At 45.0% G+C, this 20,726-nt stretch overlaps 1 protein-coding gene across 2 annotated transcripts in view; it reads right to left on the bottom strand.

Annotated features, from left to right (window-relative positions):
* Positions 1-20,726, bottom strand: part of EXTL3 (exostosin like glycosyltransferase 3) — a 188,384-nt gene that overhangs the window by 44,338 nt on the left and 123,320 nt on the right. For both annotated transcript variants that reach the window (XM_067556159.1, XM_067556160.1), the window contains exon 2: positions 7,297-9,885. In XM_067556159.1, the coding sequence (XP_067412260.1) occupies positions 7,297-9,444 (2,148 nt within the window). In that variant the 5' untranslated portion in view covers positions 9,445-9,885. The remainder of the gene's footprint in view (positions 1-7,296; positions 9,886-20,726) is intronic.

Genomic DNA, 20,726 nt, shown 5'->3' with positions numbered 1-20,726 from the left:
TTGTCAAAGGAGCACGTTTAACCAGGAGTCACTGAAAGACAAACATGAAACCCCTACAAAGCCAGTTCTACAGACATTTTTCCCAGGGCAGAGACACACTCTGCCAGGAGAGGGGAGGTCTGTCCTGGGTGGGTATGAAAGATTCCATGGCAGTTAAAGGAATCAAGTTTTGCCCCTTCTGTTCTTGGCCAAAATCTCCATCCATCCTTGTTGTGCAACGTACTAGCTGTCCGCCCCGCTGCTTTCTTCACCCCAGCGGTGGCCATGGTTTGCCTAAATGTAATTTGCAAAGCACTTTAACATCGCTGTGGCAGAACGGTGATGTCAGTATTATAACAACTGCATTGTACAGTATGCAGCATTTGCACGGGGATTCTCTGAATAAAAGGTTTGGAAATCTTTTCCCCTACTGTTTAACTGGTTAACAAGTGCCATTTTGAGGGTCAATGCGACCAAGCAGATAGATTTGTCGTTGTAGTGACACCTTTAGATTAGAAATTGTCAGGGGATTATTCCTTTTTAAACAAGCATCTAAACTGAATAAAGTGTCCAGGACAGCCACCAAGCCAGAGGGAAAGGGCCATTATGTTGACTGTGAACTGGGTGCACAGATCAAAGCTAGCTACTTATTCTATAACCAAGCTGAGGGAAAGGATTAGTCACCGACAAGGGCTACAGCAGCTGGCATCAGCAGTGAACCCAGCTGAACTGCTCACAAACGCTGACAAGTCCACACAAAAACCCAAGAGGAAGAGGGGAAAGCAGAATGCTGCCGCACTATTATAACTGCTGCTCTGTTACTAATAGGGCCAGTCCACACAACGCTGATCGTCCCAGAGAGAGAGGCATAGGAAATTCACAAGGAGAGACAAGGGTTAAAAGCTACTGATGATCTCTGTTTTACAAAAATATTAATATATGGGCCTAGAGTGACTCTTGGCTCAAAGTAAGTGCAACAGCCTCATTAGCTTCATTTCACAGGTTGCCCATGCTGAGGAACCAGGACCCATCATTCCAGATAGCAGTCAGGAGCGGCCAACACAGCGTATGTTTGATTTATGTGAATTCCCCCATGCCCTGGATTTTAAAGCCAGTCACTGCTGTGGCACATGGAGAGGTGCTACGTGGAACTGGCTTTGAACAGAGTGGAGGACAGTAGATATTGTCCATGACAGAGATGGACCTGGCCCAAAAACCACACCTGGTAACACAACCAAACTTTTAGAGGAGTGCAGAATGCGGCAGACAGAGCAGATTTTACTCTGTTTACTGTGCTTGCATATTCTGCCCTGCCCCTACGCTGTGCCTGACTGGTTTATTTAGATTGTAAGCTTTTCAGGGCAGGGACTGTCCAGTACTCAGTATTTGTACAGCACCTAGCACAATGGGGGCCCATTCTTGGTTGGTCCTTAGGCACTACTATCGTAAACATGATTAATACTATTTTAATACATACATAATAATGTAGGCATCTGGTCACTGGGAACTGGACTGAGTCTAATCTTTCACAGACCACTGAACAGTCACCAAACGGTTAGAAAATTACTATTGCTAATGGCCTGATCTGTGCTGGAACGGATAACTGGGAGGTGAAAGGTTCTAGCCATGTAAGTATCCTTCTCAAGTTACACTGGTGAAATATTCCCTCATAAAAAAATCAGACAGATATGAGTCAACTCGGAGTGAACCAGCTGCTCCAATCCAAGTAGGATTCTAATGACCAAAAATAAAATAAACATAGAAATAAAAAATTGAAACCAACATTATTTGGAACCCACTAGAGATTACTGTTAAACTCAATAAACACAGCAAGGTGATTGACAAAGCACCTATATCAGGGGCAACTTTTCCCTTTCAGGAAGGGAAAGATGGGAAGACGGGCTGCTTGATTCTCCGATGACCTTTGGTGAGCTAAGATCATTGAGGCTGTTAATACATTAGGGTAAAAGAGTGTTTTTCTACCTTTTCATTTTGGTGACTCCTTAGTCAAACGTTTTCACAACCCGATGATAATGATAAGCCTATGTAATATTGTATGATTCGTAAGGTTGACAGAGAATACCTGAGCTTGAAGGATAAGGTTGCTCAGGAAAGTGGGGGGAATGACATATTCTTTGTTTTAGATTGCAATCAAATTTTCAACACCTGCTGACCTGTCTGATTGCCTTTCATTACTCTCTGGGGGTCGTGTCATGACTCATAGGTTGAGAAACACTGGGGTAAAAAGTCTACCTGGGAAAACAAGGAAGCTGCTGTAAGTCATACTCCACTTTGCCATCTTAGACTCCGGTCCTCGGGTTTAAAGAATACTCCCAAAGGGGAAATCGATCGAGAGCTGGTGGCTATTTGTGTCAAGCCCTTCCAAGGTTTAATCATCATTGTCGTTATATCTGGTCCTTTGGGGAACATCTCAGAGCGTATCTAAAACTGGCTAACCATCCGTTTTAAAGCAAACAGTGACCATTCTTTAGAGAAGGCTAACGCCTGCCCAATCCAATGTGTTCCACTTCTTTTAATTTTTCAGAATTAACAGCACACTGGAGAAGAAAAGGAAACCGAAGTCCCTCTTCCTCCCCTTCTCCCAGTTCAGAAAGCAGCCTTCTCAACCTGCTTGATGTCCGGGAGATACGTGCTAAGAGGAGCCAGATTACACTAACTAGAGCACATGCCAATATTGGAGGACCAAACTTGAAACATTGCAAACACCACTCGCTTGGTTTATTCAGTATCCAGACTATATTAACTCTCAAGCAAAGTTACTGAAGAGAGGGCAGGTGCTCTAGTGATCAGGAAAGGCGGGTCACCTTCAAGACATTGAGTACACAGATATATTGAGTACACAGATTCAGACCAAGTTTGTTTCTTTCCCCCCCATCTCTTTCCTGAAGCCGAGAAATCGCAGTTGCACTCTCTGTGACTAAGTGCAACTGACTTGGTGTTAAAAATTGTGGCAAGTACAACGGCTCTGTCTACACTAGGGCTCCCAACATTGCTAATGCTGTGGAGCTGAATCAGTGCAGAAGGCTGTCAGAAAAGCTTAGTCTGCAAGAGGGATTAAACCTTAGCCAAATGAATCAGACAAATTTGCTGGATAACCAAAGTCCGAATGCTAGGGACAGCGTGATGTCCAGAGCTGGGGAAAATACTGCAGAACAATGTTTGAATACGATCTAATTTTTAGATGTATTTGCATTGGCAAAATCACACTCCCTCCAAGTTCACTTTCTATGAAAATTCTGCTCATTCACAGTTCTACTCACACAAATGCTTGCAAGAAGCATATTTTACACTCACATACAGGAGAATTCTCACCTGGTATTTTTACATGGGACGAGGAATTATTTTGACATGAGAGAGGGCTCAGTCTTCTCAGAAATCCCCACTAGAGCCCTGGCACAGACGCACTTAAATTAGATGGGGATCTGACCACGTCCTTTGCAAATGGGACCATGCACACACACCCCTACACATGCACCCCTACTCTGTATGAATGAGACTAGGTAAAAATATAATTTAAGCTTTGCACACAGCCAGTGGACCTCACAGAAGCCTGGTTTTTGTAGGAATGTTGCTTCAGGCATGGAATGTTGGGAAGAGGTTTAGAAGTAAATACTTTTCCTAACTTTGTTTATCTTCTCCCTCCCCATGAAAGAGTCAAAGTCCCAATGGCTTCTTCAAGCCTTGTTCTTGATTGTAAATTACACTCCATTGGGAAACAGAAATTATACCATGTGACTTTGAGAGACGAACCACCACTAACCAGCACAGGTCAAAAACCAAGTATCAGATATTCAATGAACCGTTTGTGATCAATCAATACAGGGGAAAAAAAATAACCAAAAAAATAAATTCAAGGAAATGGTAACTTCTCCTAGATATTCTGCAAACAGAAAATATCACAGCAAATTATTCACTCTGCTCTAGCAGCACCACTGGGATTTTGGGATCATTTGGGAGAGAAGGGTCTCCCAACCAACTGCTTTCATGTGTCTGGTCACAAACATGACGAATTAATCTGCACTGCATGCACAGGGTTGCAGGATGTTTTCCTTCATCCTGTCATACACTAGAACCCCGTTTATCCGGTCTAACTGGGACCGGGACCAGATCAGATCATCAAAACTCCGGATAAACCGGAGAATGGGAAAATGTGATGTTGCAGCGCCATCCAGTGGCCACAGAAGAGATCGCCCGCTTCTGGCCCTGGAGTCCTGGTTGTTCGGAAGAGCTGGTTAAGGGAGGGTTAGCTAAACAGGGTTCTACTGTATGTGCTGATCCACTGGCCTGTAGTTCAAGATTATCAATGGCTGCATTTTTGCAGATCTTCAGCTCAGCATATACTATGCATGTTGAATTTTGTCTCATTACACTGTTATTTACTTCAATAGCCTTCTGGTTTTAAGTGCTTTGATCAGTGACTGCTTTGGCACAGCTGTATTATTGCTCTGTTCCTAGCAGTCATATATTTGCTTATAATTGCTTGCATTGGAAGAGAGACATTTTAAAAACCAGCGTTTTCTACCTGTAATATAAATTAAGGCCAATTCTTAGTTTCCTGAATTTACTGGGATATATTCTCAATAGGCCACAGTAAAGAAATTCTAGACTGCTTTATAATCTGAAAATCCAATATTTCCCAGTCCCAGAATTCTTCCCTTATAAAGGAATGGACGATATAGTTCGATAGGTTCTCTCCCCCTCCCCCACTTTTAACTTCCTGTGATTCAATTCCAGCTAGCTGGCTGGGTTTACACTTTTATTTCATGAGCCCCATAGAAGAAGGGAGATTGTATAAAGCTAACTGCTCTGACAGACTCCCAACATAAGTTAAATATGAAGTCGGAAACAGACTGGCAAAGCAGTTAAAAAAATATTTTTCTGATTTATGGCCTCCTCTTGCAAAGACTTAGGCTATGTCTACCCTTAAACTGCTACAGCGGCGCTGTGTCAGCACTTCAGTGTAGCCACTCACTGCAAGGACAAGAGGGGTTCTCCCATCACTGTAGTTTAATCCACCTCCCCCAGCGGTGGCAGCTAGGACAACCAGAAGACCTAGCCTTACATACATACTTAAGTTTACACACTATTAGGAGTCTCATTAGCTTCCAATAAGACTGAGGACTAGTGTACATGGACAATGTGTGGCAAGCTGGGGTGTGAATCTCCCTCACATTAGCCTGCCACAGACTGCCTGTCCATGTGGACCCTGCGATACTCAACAGTCTGTTAATGCGCTCTGATCTAGTCTTCTTTGAAACAGAACTAGATCAAAGCACATTAACAAACTGTTAATGCACTTGAGCAGGGTTCACACAAACAGACCATGGCAAGCTAACGTGGGGTAGATTCACACCCCAGCTTTCTGCAAACTAAATGTTCATGTAGACAAGCCTTCAGGCTCCTAAGCCACATTTTCAAAAAGGATTTATGAACTTATGAAGATCTTACTCCTTAGACTGGCAGGAATAATACAGAAAAGAGGTTTATCCAAAGGAAAAGCATTTTTCTTTCACAAATGACACCCATCAGCAAATGGGAAGGAAAAAATATATCCCCCCCATTGGCCAGCTATGAAAGGGTTAACAGTTTTTAAGCAGAAGTATTGCAAGAATTTCCCAAAATTCAAACATTGCAGAGACTAATGTGAAAGCTTTAACTGTAATTATCTGAGCAATTCTCTCTTATTGTTCCTGGACCATAAGAGTTTTTAAACATATGCAGAAGGATTTATTCACCAGAAATAATAATAAAATGAAATATTAAAATCAATATTAAATCAATGAATCTCTTTGCATGCAGCGTAATGCTCTCTTCGCTCTAAAGTGCTATTAAACTCAGAACTGCCCTGGCACAAAAACCACATTCAGCTTGTGCATGTAAGTGCCTTCTTCCTCCCTCCCTCCCCCCCGCCCCCCCGTGTTTTTTTTAATTTGTAAAGCATTATCCTTTTATTTGTCCTCTAAACATGATTAGATTCAAACAACGCTGCATTTCCTCGTGCTGTTGGGTCTTGCACAGGTGCTCTTTCTGTGTAACCACTCGGAGATTTATATTTAATATGGTCATCAAGACCCATGGGGGGAAAAGGTTGCGCCAAGATGGCAGCGTTGGACTGAGAATCACAAAGAAAAAAATAGAAAATGACCTGCTGGGGCAGCAGAACGAATTCCATGAAAACAAAACAAAATTAAAAAAACTTTCCCCAGACTTGCTGAGCTCCCGAGGCAGATCCCTGGCACACACGCTTAGGGGCATGTCTACACTGCAGCTAGGATGATTAATCCGCAGCACGGGTAGACATACCCTGCTTCAGCTACTGCCTAACAGCACGGTTGCAGTGGCACCAGTGGTGGCTTGGGTTAGCCACCCAAGCACAATCCAACCTGACCCCCTGGGTACGTACTCAGCTGACTAGCCTGACTCTCTGCCTGGGCGGCTGCTGCAGCAACATGGCTGTTAAGCTGGCACGTGTATGTCTACCTGAGCCGGAAATTACACTTCTCAGGTGCTGTGCAGACACACCCAAAGAGGCCACACTGCACCTTTCGGTTTTATTTGGCAATCTAAACATTGCCAGCTGCCACTTCGGTAGTGTGACCAACAAAGAATCTAGGTCCTTGTAGCCAACATTCCTCTGAGTCAGAAAAAACCCTCCATCTTCCACAAACCGTTGAAACTCATATGGTCACATCTGTCTCCGTGTATGGTTTTATCTTCTTGTTTCATCTGCCTTCCCTTGTAGCACTAGGTGCTAAGCCCTTTGGGGCACCTGCCTGCCACTGCACGTATCTGTGGTTGCTTAGGAGTTTCTCTCACTTTAGTTTTTATAAATGATTAACAAGATAAACCAGCTACACAGGGGAGAAACAGCCACTAACATACGTCTTTAAAGAGTGCCAACTGCCATAACACCGTGGGGACGAACAAACAGCTGAAACAAAGTTTTTCAAAACAGGAGTTTAGCTTCAGGCTCCTAAATTCATATTTAGGTTCCTATATATGCAATTAGTTTTTGCAAAAATGCCACACCCCCAGCTTTTCCATTTACGTCAAGGGGAGCCACGAGGTGCTCAGCACTTTTGGAAAGCAGGTCGCTTATTTAGGAACTTAACTTTAGGCTCTCCTAGTTTTGGAAATCTTGGCCCTGACTGCAGTTTGAAGCCCACAGTATAACAACAAACTTCAGCACAACACTCGGTGACTAGGCAAAGAATCCAAACTGATAGAATTTGTTTTTTTAAGTTATTCCCTATAGTAAAAATGTCAAACCCAATCAAGTGTCTGGGTATTTCTTACCATGATTGGGACACCGATGTCTGGCCACAAGAGGTCTTCGGACGGAAGCTTGGGGGAGTTCCACACCACGACAACTTTATTTAAGTAAGGGAGTCCATTGAGTCTCTCCAGGGAGTTCATTAACACTTCCTCCCGCTCGTAGGTTAACATGACCACCGTGAACTGTTCCCTTGGGACATTGCCACCCAAGGCAGCTTGGAACTCTTTCCCAGAACCACCTGCTCCTCCTCCGATTGGTCGAAAGCCAGTCCCAGACCCAAGAAATTTAGCTTCTGAAGGTAAAACAGGATCAAAGGGTGTGTGGGGAAAGAGGTGAAAAGGCCCTGGAGCTGAATTCCAATTCCTGTAGATATCCATTGCGGTGAGTGTAAAATTGCGAAGGTATTTGGGAGATGCATAGGGTGGTTCTGTTTCCACAGGCCCCAGGTCTAAGTCACCGTTGTCAGCCATGTTGGGGTCAGTACCCGCAGCTTTGCCAGAGCGGTGGGGAATCTCCACTGCAGTTTCTTCTCGAATAGGAGCAGCTGGGATTTGAATTCGAGTCCTTATGATGGCTAAGACTGTGCTGAACACGTTGTCAGAGGTGGAGAAGTAGGTCTCCCACAAGAAGCGGCCCTGCCTCCTCATGGCAAGGAGATCATTGTCAGAAATGCTTCTCAGAAGAAAGTGCACTTCTGTGATACGTGGCTTTGGTATGATTAAGGCTGCCTCGTTCCACCGGATCACGTCGTGATAGGGCAGCTGAACCTGCTCTCCGAGAATCACTGGGATGGCTCCAACTTCCAGAGCCTCAAAAAGTCTCATGGCACACCCAGCAGAGATCACTAGATGGGTGTCCCCTGGTGTGATTATCAGTGCAAAAGTAGATAGCTTCAGTAGCTCTAATCTGTCATCCCTTTCTCCACAGAGCGCCCACTCAGTGGGCAGACTTGCCTTAGGCTGGTTCTTACAAGTGAATTCCACCAAGACAAAGTCCAACTTACTGTCTTGGACGGCCTTCAAGGTGGTAATGATCCGATCATCATAGTCAGCTGGGGCATTGCCTTCGATTTCCTCTTCAAATGAACGAACCTCTTGCAAGCTGGATCGAAGAGACTCTATTTTCTCTCCCTGGAAACTGAACAGGTACTTTCGCTTTACTGGCACCTGGGGAGGGATCTCTAGGAAGTTGGGTTCAGACATTGCGTGGACTAGAGGCGACACCACAATATCAAATCCTGGCCGATACTGTACATCATAAAAGGTGGACTGGGCAATCATGGCACGCCCTGTGCTGATGTTATAGATAAAATTCTGAGTTTCCGATTTCCTCGATAAATTAATAATGAGATGGTTGTGTCCATCAGTCCTCCAATATGGCAAAGAGTGCAACTGTTGCTCTAGTTCAGTAAGTTTTGGCATTATTGGCTCTTGCATTTCCCCCACTAAAATTATATACACACAAGCAATGTTTGCATTTTCAGTAACATACACGTTCGTTCTGACGGTCGCCTCAAAGGCTTGCTTAATTAAAGGGTCTAAGAAGCTACCAAAAGGGTACTGATCACTGTTGTAGACATACACAGGGAAGCCAGATGTCAGTGGGCAGCGCGAGTAGTCAAAGCAGTTGTGCAGCCTGCAGTTCCTGTTGGATTTTGGCAATGGTAAATTAGCTTCATCTTTGTCTGGCAGCAGCCGGATTGGCAAGGACAGCTTTGGCTGGTTCTGAGCCATCAGTTCTTTGTAGGAATGCTCTGTCTGGCTGATGACATTCTTCAGCTGCAGGAGATCCTGCTTGGCATTTTCTATGCTCTTCTTGCAGGCTTCGATTTTCAGGTTCAACTTGGCGATCTCGCTGTTGAGCTCCTGCCGCTTGGCCTCCAGCTGGAGCAGCTCCTCGCTGACTGACTCACGGATGCGGCACAGGTCCTGGACGTGCTTCACCTCGCACAGCTCATTTCCCGTGCGGGGGCCGAAGATGCGCTTGCCGGCATCATCCGCGTCATCAATGGTTGTCAGGTAGTAGTGGGCGATGAGGGGGAAGAAGACGAGGATGATGAACAGGGTAAAGCTAAGCCAGGTGAGCCGGATCCGACTGGACCATCGTAACATCCACGGTTGGCCACCATTCCCCACTCCCCCATTCCGCAACATGGTATACCCAGTCATGAGTCTGAGAGTCGGTGCGCGCCCAATCACGTTGGATCAGTAGCCATAACCAAAACAGTTTTTATCAGCAAGTCTCTGAAAGAAAATGTTATTGTGCCTGTTTAATAAGGGGCCAATAGAATGGAAATTTCATCTTCTTGTCGCGCCAATGGCTGCCTCCAGCCTTTTTGTTGCAAATGCAACTTTTGGTCCAATTAGACTCAATCATCGAACTCCCCCCTTGATTGCTGGGGAACTGGCTGTTGCTAGTAGTGTTGTGGTGTTGTCATGGCGACACAAACACAATGGGATCACGCCGACTTCTTACCGCTGCTCTTGACATTCCACATTACATCCAAGGAATATGCAGGATCAACAGACATAGCTGAAAACAAGCCTGAAGAGACTCGGAGAAGCATCAGTCTCGCTCATCACCTCCGTGCTGTTGATATTCTGCCATTCCTACAAAAGAACAATAGAGTCAGACGAGACAAAAATGACATCTTACTAAGTTATAAAATGACAAACAGACATGTACTAACAAGCAGCTGTACACTCAAAATTCAACATTCAGACTTACTATTACTTGTCTAACACCGCCTGGTATAGTGCTTATAAACCTGAGGAGCTGACAGGATTCATTAGACGCACACAGCTGTCTGTGGGGCAGTTCTATAAAAGCACTTGATAAAAGCTGCGCTCAGCACTCGGAACAGAGAATAGCAGTGAACAAATCTGATTTTCTATTCCTGTCTCTGCCACTGACTCACTGTGACACGCTGGACAAGTCACTTAAGCTTTGTATGTCTCAGTTTCCCCACTGTAAAATGGAGACATTAATATTACCTTTTTAGCCACCCTTTTATAGCACATTGTGATCCTCAGATGAATGGCACTATAGAATTACCAAGTATTAATACTATTACATACTTGAGTCAAATACTCCATTCTAGTCTTGGGCCCCATCTGAATAATAAACTGATCATCTTATACAGCTGCATGAAGGATTTGCAATTTGGACAAGCAACACTTGAGGGGGGACTCTCTTAGGACTCCTTGACGCCCTATATAAAGAGTATTTATAACAAACAGCAAACAAACCATTAAAAGACATGATGATGAAGAGGATAGAGACATACTATACTGAATTATTGATTTGGTATTCACCTTTACATTGTAAAGAGCAAGCTTTCAGCCCGTGGGACCTTATAATTGCTCTTACCAAATGCAGTCATAAAGGACCACAGCCACTCTTGCTGGAATGCCACTAACTGCCACCAGTATGAATTTGGCCCAAGATACACCAGTTTAGATACCAGTAAAAACAAATCTTACAAGATTACCTAACCAAGGGGAAGGTTTGAGATTTTCCTCATGCAGTTCCCACAATAAAAGCAGTGGCCCCATTTCAGGAGCAAGCCAGATAAAAAACTGTTTCAGTAGTTCCTAGCTGGCGCCCATTAAACGGAGTTGCCACTAATAAGCAGAGATACAAAAGATATGCCACCGTTTTGTTGTGTTTGTACAGCACCTAGCACAATCAGGTTTTCGTCTGTGACAGAGGCTCCAGGGGATACCACAATGCAAATAAAAAAAGAATACTATGCCGCTTTTATGAAGTGCTTTATCATAGGCGCCCTATGGCCGTTATGAAAATGCAACCGAGCCAAGTTTAGGGTGTCACACACAACAACCCTCATAGCATCAGTTGGAATCTTACCTACTGTCTTTGGCACTAAGTGCAGCCCACTGGAGAGGCTGCATTGGCAATAAATAAAACATGACAAGAATCTACGCTTCAGGGCTGAAGATGAACAACTAATATCTCACTGAGCCCGTGTAAAGGTCCAGTACATTCATGAGTATTTAACAAAGAAGAAATAAAGGCACAAGGAGATCTTATCCCAAACTGATGCCTGAAAATTGGCAGAAAGGTAAAGAGAGATTTCACTTTGTCAGGGCATGAGTAGGAGAGAAATCAGGAGTAATTTTCAGTTCAGTACGTTAGCTTATACCAGAAAATAAATCAAAGATTCAGATCTTAACCAGCCACACCATAATTAAAAGGAGGGGGAGGAGGGAGACTATCCCATCCTGGTAACACAGTCACAATTCTTAAATCTGTTTTCATTACAAGGAAACCTGTTGTTGCTAATGGGGCAAATGTGATCCAATGGGAATCCTCCCCACCCGCTACCAGCAAGCATTAGAAGCTGAACAACCAGGAAGGACAGTGAGAAAAATCAAGGCACATCACCAATTCATAATGCTGCCCAGCAAAGAGCATCAGTGTAAATCTCAGAAGGCTGGGAGAAGGGCTAAAAAGTCAGGAAAAAGCTAAATCCACTTTCTTGCCTCCTGATAAGTCTGATCGGTGCGAGTAGGTGGGGAAGGCCTCGCAGGACATTTTAATAGTATTCCCTGCACACCAGCTTCCATTTGTATGTGCTGAGATGAAGGGCTGGCAGTGACTGCCAATCCCCCATGTTTCTGCGTGAGGCTGTCAGTCAGGCACAGAATGCACAGGTAATAACAGGATCCTTTCATTGTGCCCCGGGCCACATTACCACGCTACCTATTACCGAACAGAAAGGTTTCATTATGCGCATATGTACGAGGCAATGACTAACTGAAGGCAAAGAAGTTTTTCAAGTTTATTTCAACTTGTTATTTTAAAAAAAAAATCCATCTATTTATAGGAAAAAAATGTCTGATGGATGGAAAGGATGTGGGCAGCAACCCACATTTACACAGCTCCTCAGCCTCAATGCTCGAGAAGCACTCTCCAAACTTCCAGGAACTGCTCTTTCCGTCACTGAAACGCAGTCGTCTCTGGGATGAGCACTGGCAGGCATTTAAACAGGGATGACAAAAAGTTTGGGATGGGAAGTGAATAATATTGAGGCAGATCCTCAGCCTCGATTGAGATCAATGGAGCTATGACACCACTCCCCAGCTAAAGATCCACTTGAAACTAGCGGTGGAATTTCAGCTACGCAGACTGTAGTAACTCCAGAAACCTGACCGATATCCGTCACCACTCCTAACTCTTGTGACAAGCGCTACAGAACCGTCCATCAGAAATTTGGCAGCGCAGCAGTACTGACCCCCTGCCCCCCCGTATTATTCTAGGGCACTGGTTCAGTGCCAGTTCGGAAGGGGCATCACAGTCTGTCATGGTGATGGGCATGACCAAAAATTCCTACCTAAAAGTTCCTGACACACCTTGGGTTTCCTTGGAGGTCTCTAACCTTCAATCCCGTTATTGCCACTCTCCTCTTAGGCCTGGTCTACACTTCTGCCAGCGGTTGACGTAGCTTGCGTATCTCCCGTTGACATGCTTACGTTGATGTACCACGACGTCGTCACCACACTGCATTGACAGGAGATGCCCTCTTGTCAATACAGCCTTACTCTTTTTGGGGATGTGGATTACCGGCGTTGACCAGTGGGCCCATCTGGGATCGACTGAGCAGGTCTCCAAGACCCGCTCAATCAATCCTGCGGCATCGATTGCTACGGAGCCGGCAATGTAGACATATTCTCATCCTTCAGGTTTTATCTGTGCCACAGCTAACTTCGACCAGTGTCCTGTCAGAACCTCTTGCTGCTCTTCTGGTCTGCACTGCTGCTGGCCCCAGAAGCTTGGAGTTCAGTTTTCAGAACACTTTATGGTGGTTATCCCAGTAACAGCCCATGAACTAAGATTATCTTAATTTCTCCTCCCCTTTGGAAGACACAGCAGAGCCGCAGGAGAACATGAGCACTCTGGCACCATCTCCCACACTCAATTACAGCAGCTACAGAAGGCCATTCAAGCAGTTCTATTTAAAGGCTTCTCTGAAGGACGGGGTCCCTGCGTGACCTTGGGAGAGTCGCTGAGTCGCTCTGTGCCTCAGTTCCCCATCTGTGCAATGAGGATAATAGTGCAGTCCTGCATCACAAGGTGGTTAGAGGGACAAATTCATTAAAGATCATGAGGCACTCAGATACTATGATGAAGTACCAAAACAAAAAAGAGGGGACAGAGCAGGGAGTCAGTGCCTGGTGCTCCTGGAACAGTCAAGGAAAGCTTCACATTTCAGGGACTGGAGTCATCCCCAGAGGTTTGCTAATGGCAACCTTCATTATACTGCACTGGATCTAAACATAATTAGTGAGGTTCCATCATAAAGAGACAGAGCACTTAAGGGCCCAATCCTGTGGCAAAGGAGGCAGGATTGGGACTCTAAAAATGGCACCAGTATCAAAAAAAGGTTACACTCCGGCTCCCTACCCTTGACAATGATCGTTTCAACTATTCTGCTTCCTGATCCTTCCAGTGGCTCCCAGGTCTGTAAATTTGGTTTACACAGAACAAATCAACAAAGCCCACTGTCCCCCTGCCCTAAAACATGAAGCACGAGAGTAAAAAGAAGTGTAGCACTTAGGAACCTGAAACTTGCTCAGCTGTTTCTGTGGATGATGCGAACTCAGAAGGTCACATGACAAACTCAAAAAGTTTGGGTAGGTATTTTAAATGCAACACGTGATTTGGGATCAGTCAAAATGATCGACGGTCAGTCTGAAATATGTGCTAGTGATAATGAAAGAATGTTAGATACACTTTCAGGCTGCTCTCTTCCTTACCAAAGGTTTTATTCTGCACCATCTAGATGCAGCTGGACGTTCCTTTTGGTTTTATTAAGGCACACATTTGTCATCAGGATTTTTAAAAGCAAAGCAAAGCACAATCTAGTGGTTTTACTGTGAGAGCCCCAGGTTTTACTTTCAAGAACAATAAGAAGCGGCCACTAGGTAAAAGACTGTTGCTGCGCCATCAGAAAGGAAATCCTTGAGCAGGAAGAATACATTAGTTCATTTAACTCCACAGACAACACAATCTGACTACAAAGAACTGCTCAATTCTGTTAACCAATAGAAACCCGTCCAGAAAAAAGCCATGTTAGCGTTGTAAGGTAACAACTGGTGCCTGACACACTTAATTACACAAAAGGACAGGTAAATCTCTCAAGAGATCAGAAGTCATAATTATGACAACCCTTCCCTAATTGCTGATCTAATTATCCCACTCCTCAAATGATTATTCCTGCAAACATTCCCTACCACCTCTCACTAGTCAACCTACTTTGCCATTTCTAAGATTGGGGATAGCTTTGTTTTAAAAAGCTTTTTCTCAGTTACAAAGATCTCTTTCCTGGAAAGGTCTTTGCCCTGCCCTGTTGCCCTATTGCATTGCAGCACCTTTCATAGACCTGAGCCACGGATATTTTCCCAACTTGCTTCCTTCTAAAGAAGAAGTAGTACAATGAGCCTGCCTCCCTCCCACAGATCAGTTCTCTCTGCTTTTGAATTTCTACTTCAATGTACTAGGACCGTTTTATGCTCAAGAACTGGTGGAAAGTTTTCATCTTTGCTCATTGCTGTTCAAAGTCACCAAGTTCCACCCGCATATACATGACCCTTGAACGCGCTTGGTCTTTGACACACATCTCCCTCCCCCCACCCCCACACAGTTAATGAGACATGGTTCTTCCCTGAACACATTTCTGAAATGAACCCTGGAAACTTCAAGCTCTTCAGGGAAAGCAGATCTTGAATTGGTATTAGACAGGAGTCTATTGACCAGATCATGGAACACAAGATAAATCGACCCAATGCCAAGGGAATGTACCAAACTTTCTAGAAGAAACAAACAATCTACATGGCTCCTTCTTCTACACTAGATGTGAGCTACTGTTACATACCCAAACCCTCTTCTATTGCACCTTCCCGTCTTCTCCACTTCCTTCCTATTTCCTTTTATCTACTCTTGACTGACCAATCCACCACGGAATTTGACAATTTGCAATTTAACTGCTGCTTGGAAAATAACGATGAGTTATATTGTTTTATGTTCCAGATATAAAGCGAATTGCAACCTCCATCACCACAACTGCCTCAGCCTTGCCACCAGACTCAGCACAGAGGCTATAGATTGAATGAGCCACGGAACATGAACAAACCACCTTCTTGTTCATACAAGGCTGATGCGAAACTCTCCTGGCTGGTGCTGAAGGACGTCGTCCAGGCAGCACTGGCACTACCTCTACTTTACCTGTTCTGACCTGAATACATGGCTTCCATCTCCAAGGCCGGCATTTCTCAAATGTGGCCACCAGCGGATTTTTTTGCAGCCATGACAGCCTCCTGAGCGGAGATTGCGGACTGGGGGGCAAAGCAGAGGCCCTTCCCTGTTCCACCCAGCTGTTGCTCCTGGATGCGCTGACTTGATGTTTGCTGGCGCCGCCATCAGGGATCAGTGCCCTGCAGTGTGTAGCCTCATGGGGGGCTCTGGGCAGCACCTCTGAAGACAAGTGGGGCCAGTGTGCGCAGCGCTGGAGGAACCTGGGATTCCGCAGGTGCCGGGGAGTTCCTGACCCACCTTCCTGGGGGCGGTAAGGCTAAGGCTTCGGCTCTGGGCGGCAAGGCTTCGGCTTGTAAAAATTGCCAGTGGGGCTACTGGCAAGAGTGCTGTGAGACCCCCATCGAAGGCTGTCAATATGGCATCATTCATCAGCACTTTTCTTTTGAAGGAAAAGGCAGAAAAATCATAAACGTCTATGTTGCTGCTAAATTAAGAAATACACCTTCTTGCTCTACCATTTGGGAATGGAGAAGACTGGCTGGAGCATAAGAGCAGGAAGGAAACACACACACACACACACACACACACACACACACACACACACACACACACACACACACACACACACACACACACACACACCCCCCCCCCCCCCCCCCCCCCCCCCCCCCCCCCCCCCCCCCCCCCCGTATCTAGGTTATAGGAGCATGTGAGACAAACGCATTCATGGGGCTCTCAAAGAAAGGATTACATCCCCAATCTGTGATCGGTTTGCAAACAGGGGCACGCCACGATCTTTCTTTGCAGCTGAACAAGGAGAGTCAACCTATTTGGTGTGTGCTTTAAGGTACATCTGGAAGTTCCCCCCAGTGGGAAAGTTCTGCTTCAATAAGAGGAGATGGAAAATTCATTCTCAAATGACTTATGCGCTGTGGCCTCAGGGACCATCACTATGGATCTGAGCCATCTCAAGAGCTAGGAAGTTCAGAGTAAATTCTCCGAGGCTGAGATCAACACTGCTACCTGCGCAACAGACAAAGCCTCGTAATTTGTAACTTCAGGGGAGGAGGTGCAGCTGGTATTTCTTTTCTGTATCATGACCCAGCTTTCAATGAAAGCAGAACATATTTAGTAAGTTCAAATCTCAGAACTAGGTCATGCCTGCCCTGCTCACCCTTCCCCAATACATACATACAGAGCGGTCCTTCCGCACAGAGATCTTACCCTTCCCACCCTTCATAGCCGGCAGCTACTACAAGGCACCACTTCTCCCTTGTGACCCTACAAAAGGTTTTCCTGTAAGTTTGGCGTCCATGCAGGGGGAGGAGACAAGGACTGTGTATGTGGATAGCCCCAAGACTGGGTGAGGGTGGAAAGACAATATCACTCCTTCCCCTGCTAGGGAGTCTTCAGTGGTAACAGCCTGCAGCTCCCAGGTGGGAGTGTGGCCAGCGGGAGCCCAGGTACCATGTGTTGCCAGGAAGTCCCAAGGGGTGGTAAGGAAGGAGGGGCAGGGTGCAGATTACATGGGTTTTACTGTGGAAGGGGGAAAATCTGGCCCTGGGAAGTACCTAGTGTCTGCAAAAGTGAGAATTAAAAGTCACGCAGAAGTCATTTCAGAGACCCTCTCCTCCCCCAGTTTTAAGTGGCAATGTATGCTCACTGTTTTATCCTCCATAGCACCTAGAGAATAATATTATAGCCAACAGTGCCCCAGTTTTCCAATCACTCACCTTGTCTCTCTAATATCCTGGGACCAACATGACTATACCACCACTGCATACATCCATGGTGCAAGGAAACACAGTCAACTAGCACCAGGAGATGACTACGCTGATGAGGGACAAACCCAGGGGGGAGATGTGTTTGTATGCCAGGAGATGCTAATGACAGACTATGGAAGAATGGGGCTGTTTCACCAGTGACATGGCAGTTCAGCAATTGGAGCAGGGAACTGCATTCCTGGGTTTTGTTCCCAGTTCAGATGTTGTCTCTGTAAACTCGGGCAAGGCACTTAACCTCTGTGCCTCAGTTTCCCTGCCTGTAAAATGGAGATGAGGACACTCCCTACCTCACAAGAGTGCTAGAAGGCGCAAACAGTTTGGTTTGCACTTTTATAGCACCTTTCATCCCAAAGCACTTGACAGAGAACCATTTGTATTACAACTCACCCTTTGCAATCCCTTCCAGAGAGGCAGGATGCTTCAGCAGCTAAGGGCACCAGCCCAGGATTTGGGAGACTGGGGTGCAAGACTCTGCCATAAGCTCTGTGTCTCAGTTCCTCATCTGTAAAATGGGGATAATAGCACTGCCCTGCCTCACAAGTTCTTCTAGGCCCTTCCCCCATCAAGAGACTATCTAATCATCTTACAAACATTTAATTCAATTGATCCTTATAACAGCCTTTGAGATAAAAGTATCATTAGCACCATCATACAGATAGGGAACTAAGGCCCAGCAGCAAAACCAAGGGACTTGCTCAAGGCCCCACAGAATGTCTGTGAGAAAGTCAGGGCATTTAGACCTGGGTTGAATGCCCAACTTCAAGACCATCTTTCCTTTAATGTGCATTTTCCAGTAGTTTGATTCCTGTGTTTCAGTTACTTTGTGCTGGGCATTTGACCAGTCAAATATTATCAAATAATGTCGAATATTTTAAAGCATTCATGAATTAGAACAGTAACAAAGAGGAGTGAGACTCTATGGTCTCCATTAGGCTTAACCTTAGCTAGGGACTTGTGCATAATTACAAAAAAGCAAATTACTTAGAGTTATTTTAACTCAGAAAAATGTGAAACAATTAAAGGAAGTGCTAAAAAATGAAAGAATGGCACCATGATGCAATAAAAAAGTAGGTCACCCACTGCCTACCTCCAGGCATTGTTTTTGGAGTATTTGACAATATTTGACCATGGTTAAATAACAGGCGGTCAACTGACAGGGACAAGATGGGTGCAGTAATATCTGTTATCGGATCAGCTTCTGTTGGTGGGAGACAAGCTTTCGAGCTATACAGAGCTCTTCTTCAGGTCTGGGAAACTTACTCAGAGTGTCACAGCTAAATACAAGGTGGAACAAATTGTTCAGCATAAGCAGTTAACACATATCAAGGTGAAGTGGCCCTTTGACCAGCTTGACAAACCTACTTTCTCACTCAGGTCTTTCCCATGGATTTCCGAGGACACTGTTTCACATATACAGCTATTTAGGGTTTACAAGAATGAATTACAACAATTAAAAAAACATTCTTTTTTAATTAATTTTTTTTTAATCAGCTGTAAAAGCCCAGGAACAATTTTGTGCACAAACAGCATACAAGAAAATCCTTTTATGCTCTGCAGAACTGAGAATGGAACCAGCTTCTGGACACAAAGTTACACTACATCACTAATCCCAGAACAGGAAATCATATAACAGAGCGGTAGAAGCAACCCTGGGCGAATTTGACAGTTGTGTGAGGGCCGACTGCACAACGACACTGGGTTTCACTTTACAAAGATGCTAGATAATTTTTAGTGCCTGGAAACTGACAGTGCCAGAGAGGGGAGCGCTCTAACTTTACCACACAGCAGGTACAGCCCAGTCAGTAACAGCACAAGCTTTTTCAAAACCAAGGAGATATTAATCTCTGGCCCAGATCCAGAACAACAGGAAATAAAGAGCAACATCCAGCAGTGAAAACAAGAGAGAGATTTTTCACTACATTCTTCATTTCTGGGCCAGTTGTGTGCTTCATCATAGCTCACTCCAATCACACGGATGGTGTGGCCTCTGTAGTCTTGCATTCATTGCAAATTCTTCCTATTTGGTGCCAGTATCTTTTCCCAGTGCACAGAGATGGTGGTGGGCAAATCTGTACTCCCTGATTTCAGGAGGAATGAGGGAGTAAGTAGGTGAGAAGAAGAAAGCAAAGATTTTAGCCTCTGCCCAGGACAACCGCAATTGTTAAATCATTACCACCCGGTTTGGAGGAACCATCGTTAGGGCAAGAGTTTAGTTCAGTCCATCATCTCTCTGCTGAGACTGCCAACAAGGGTGTAGGTAACCAGGTGGTCAGAGTTCAGCTGCCACTCTCCAAGATACCCACCAGGGGCTAGCCCCAATTTAACTGCTCCCTTGTCCAATCCCACCGATCCTAAATAAAAGCAAACGTTCTTGGCATAGCACAGACGCACACACAAGCCTGAAATGAAAGTTGGTTAAACAAATCTATTCTAATCTAGTGGGTCACTGTGAGAAGTATACCTTCCCTCCTCCCCTAAGCAGAGCACATTTTAGTGATAGGAGGTTACTGGAGAAGATAAAACACCTTACACAAGAAATAAATCAGAGCCTCCCGGCATATGCTGAGCATCACTCCAGAAGCCTGATCTGATAACTGAAATCAACTGAAAGCCTCTCAATAACTTTATTGGGCTTTAGACCCTGAGTCTCAGTCTGTATATGCCTCCAAGACATCTTTGGAACCCTGTGTCTGGGGAAACCCTGACCTCTTTATTTTAACATTTAAGTAAAGTTTACCCAGCTCTGAACACACTGTGAAATGACAAAGTTGCTCTTGAACCAAAATACAGTGATACAACTCATTCCTTTTTGTCACACCCCCAACTTGAGCAGGGTAACATTCTTCCTTTCTTTCTAGTGGCTTGTAATACGTTTTCATCTCTGCCCGTTTTCCTGTTTACATGGAGATTGTTCTGTATGTAACAAAGGAATGCCTCTGAAGTAAGGGGCATGGCACTGCACGCAGCCTCATTAGCCCAGTAAATAGCCTTCAGCACCCTTTGGAGATGGTTATCAGTGAATGGGGGTAGCTCCCTGTTTCAGAAAGCCCAATCTAGCATGCCGTGTAATTAAATTACCATAAGTATTATAATCACAGGTATTTATATGGCATACAGAATTCCTATCTAACAGGCACAGTTCACTTCAGAACAGGCTAGATCAATGTTTCTCAACCTCTTTGATACCAGGGACTGGCTTGCTGCCTTCCTAAGCTGTGTCAGGGAGATCTCAGGGACTGGCACCGGTCCAGGGACTGGTGCTTGGGAAACACTGGGCTAGATCATCTGACTCACCACTGAAGAGTCATCAGTTTGTAGCAACTTTTTTGTTCCACCAATGGGCTTGCCAGACAGCAACAGCCCAGTGTTCCATCTACTGGGCATCTTCTCCA

This window comes from Emydura macquarii, unplaced genomic scaffold (genome assembly GCF_026122565.2).
Source record: "Emydura macquarii macquarii isolate MOO-44397 ecotype Brisbane River unplaced genomic scaffold, CSIRO-AGI_Emac_v2 contig_1676, whole genome shotgun sequence".
NCBI classification, from domain to species: Eukaryota; Metazoa; Chordata; order Testudines; family Chelidae; genus Emydura; species Emydura macquarii.
This window is presented reverse-complemented; position numbering and strand designations above follow the sequence as displayed.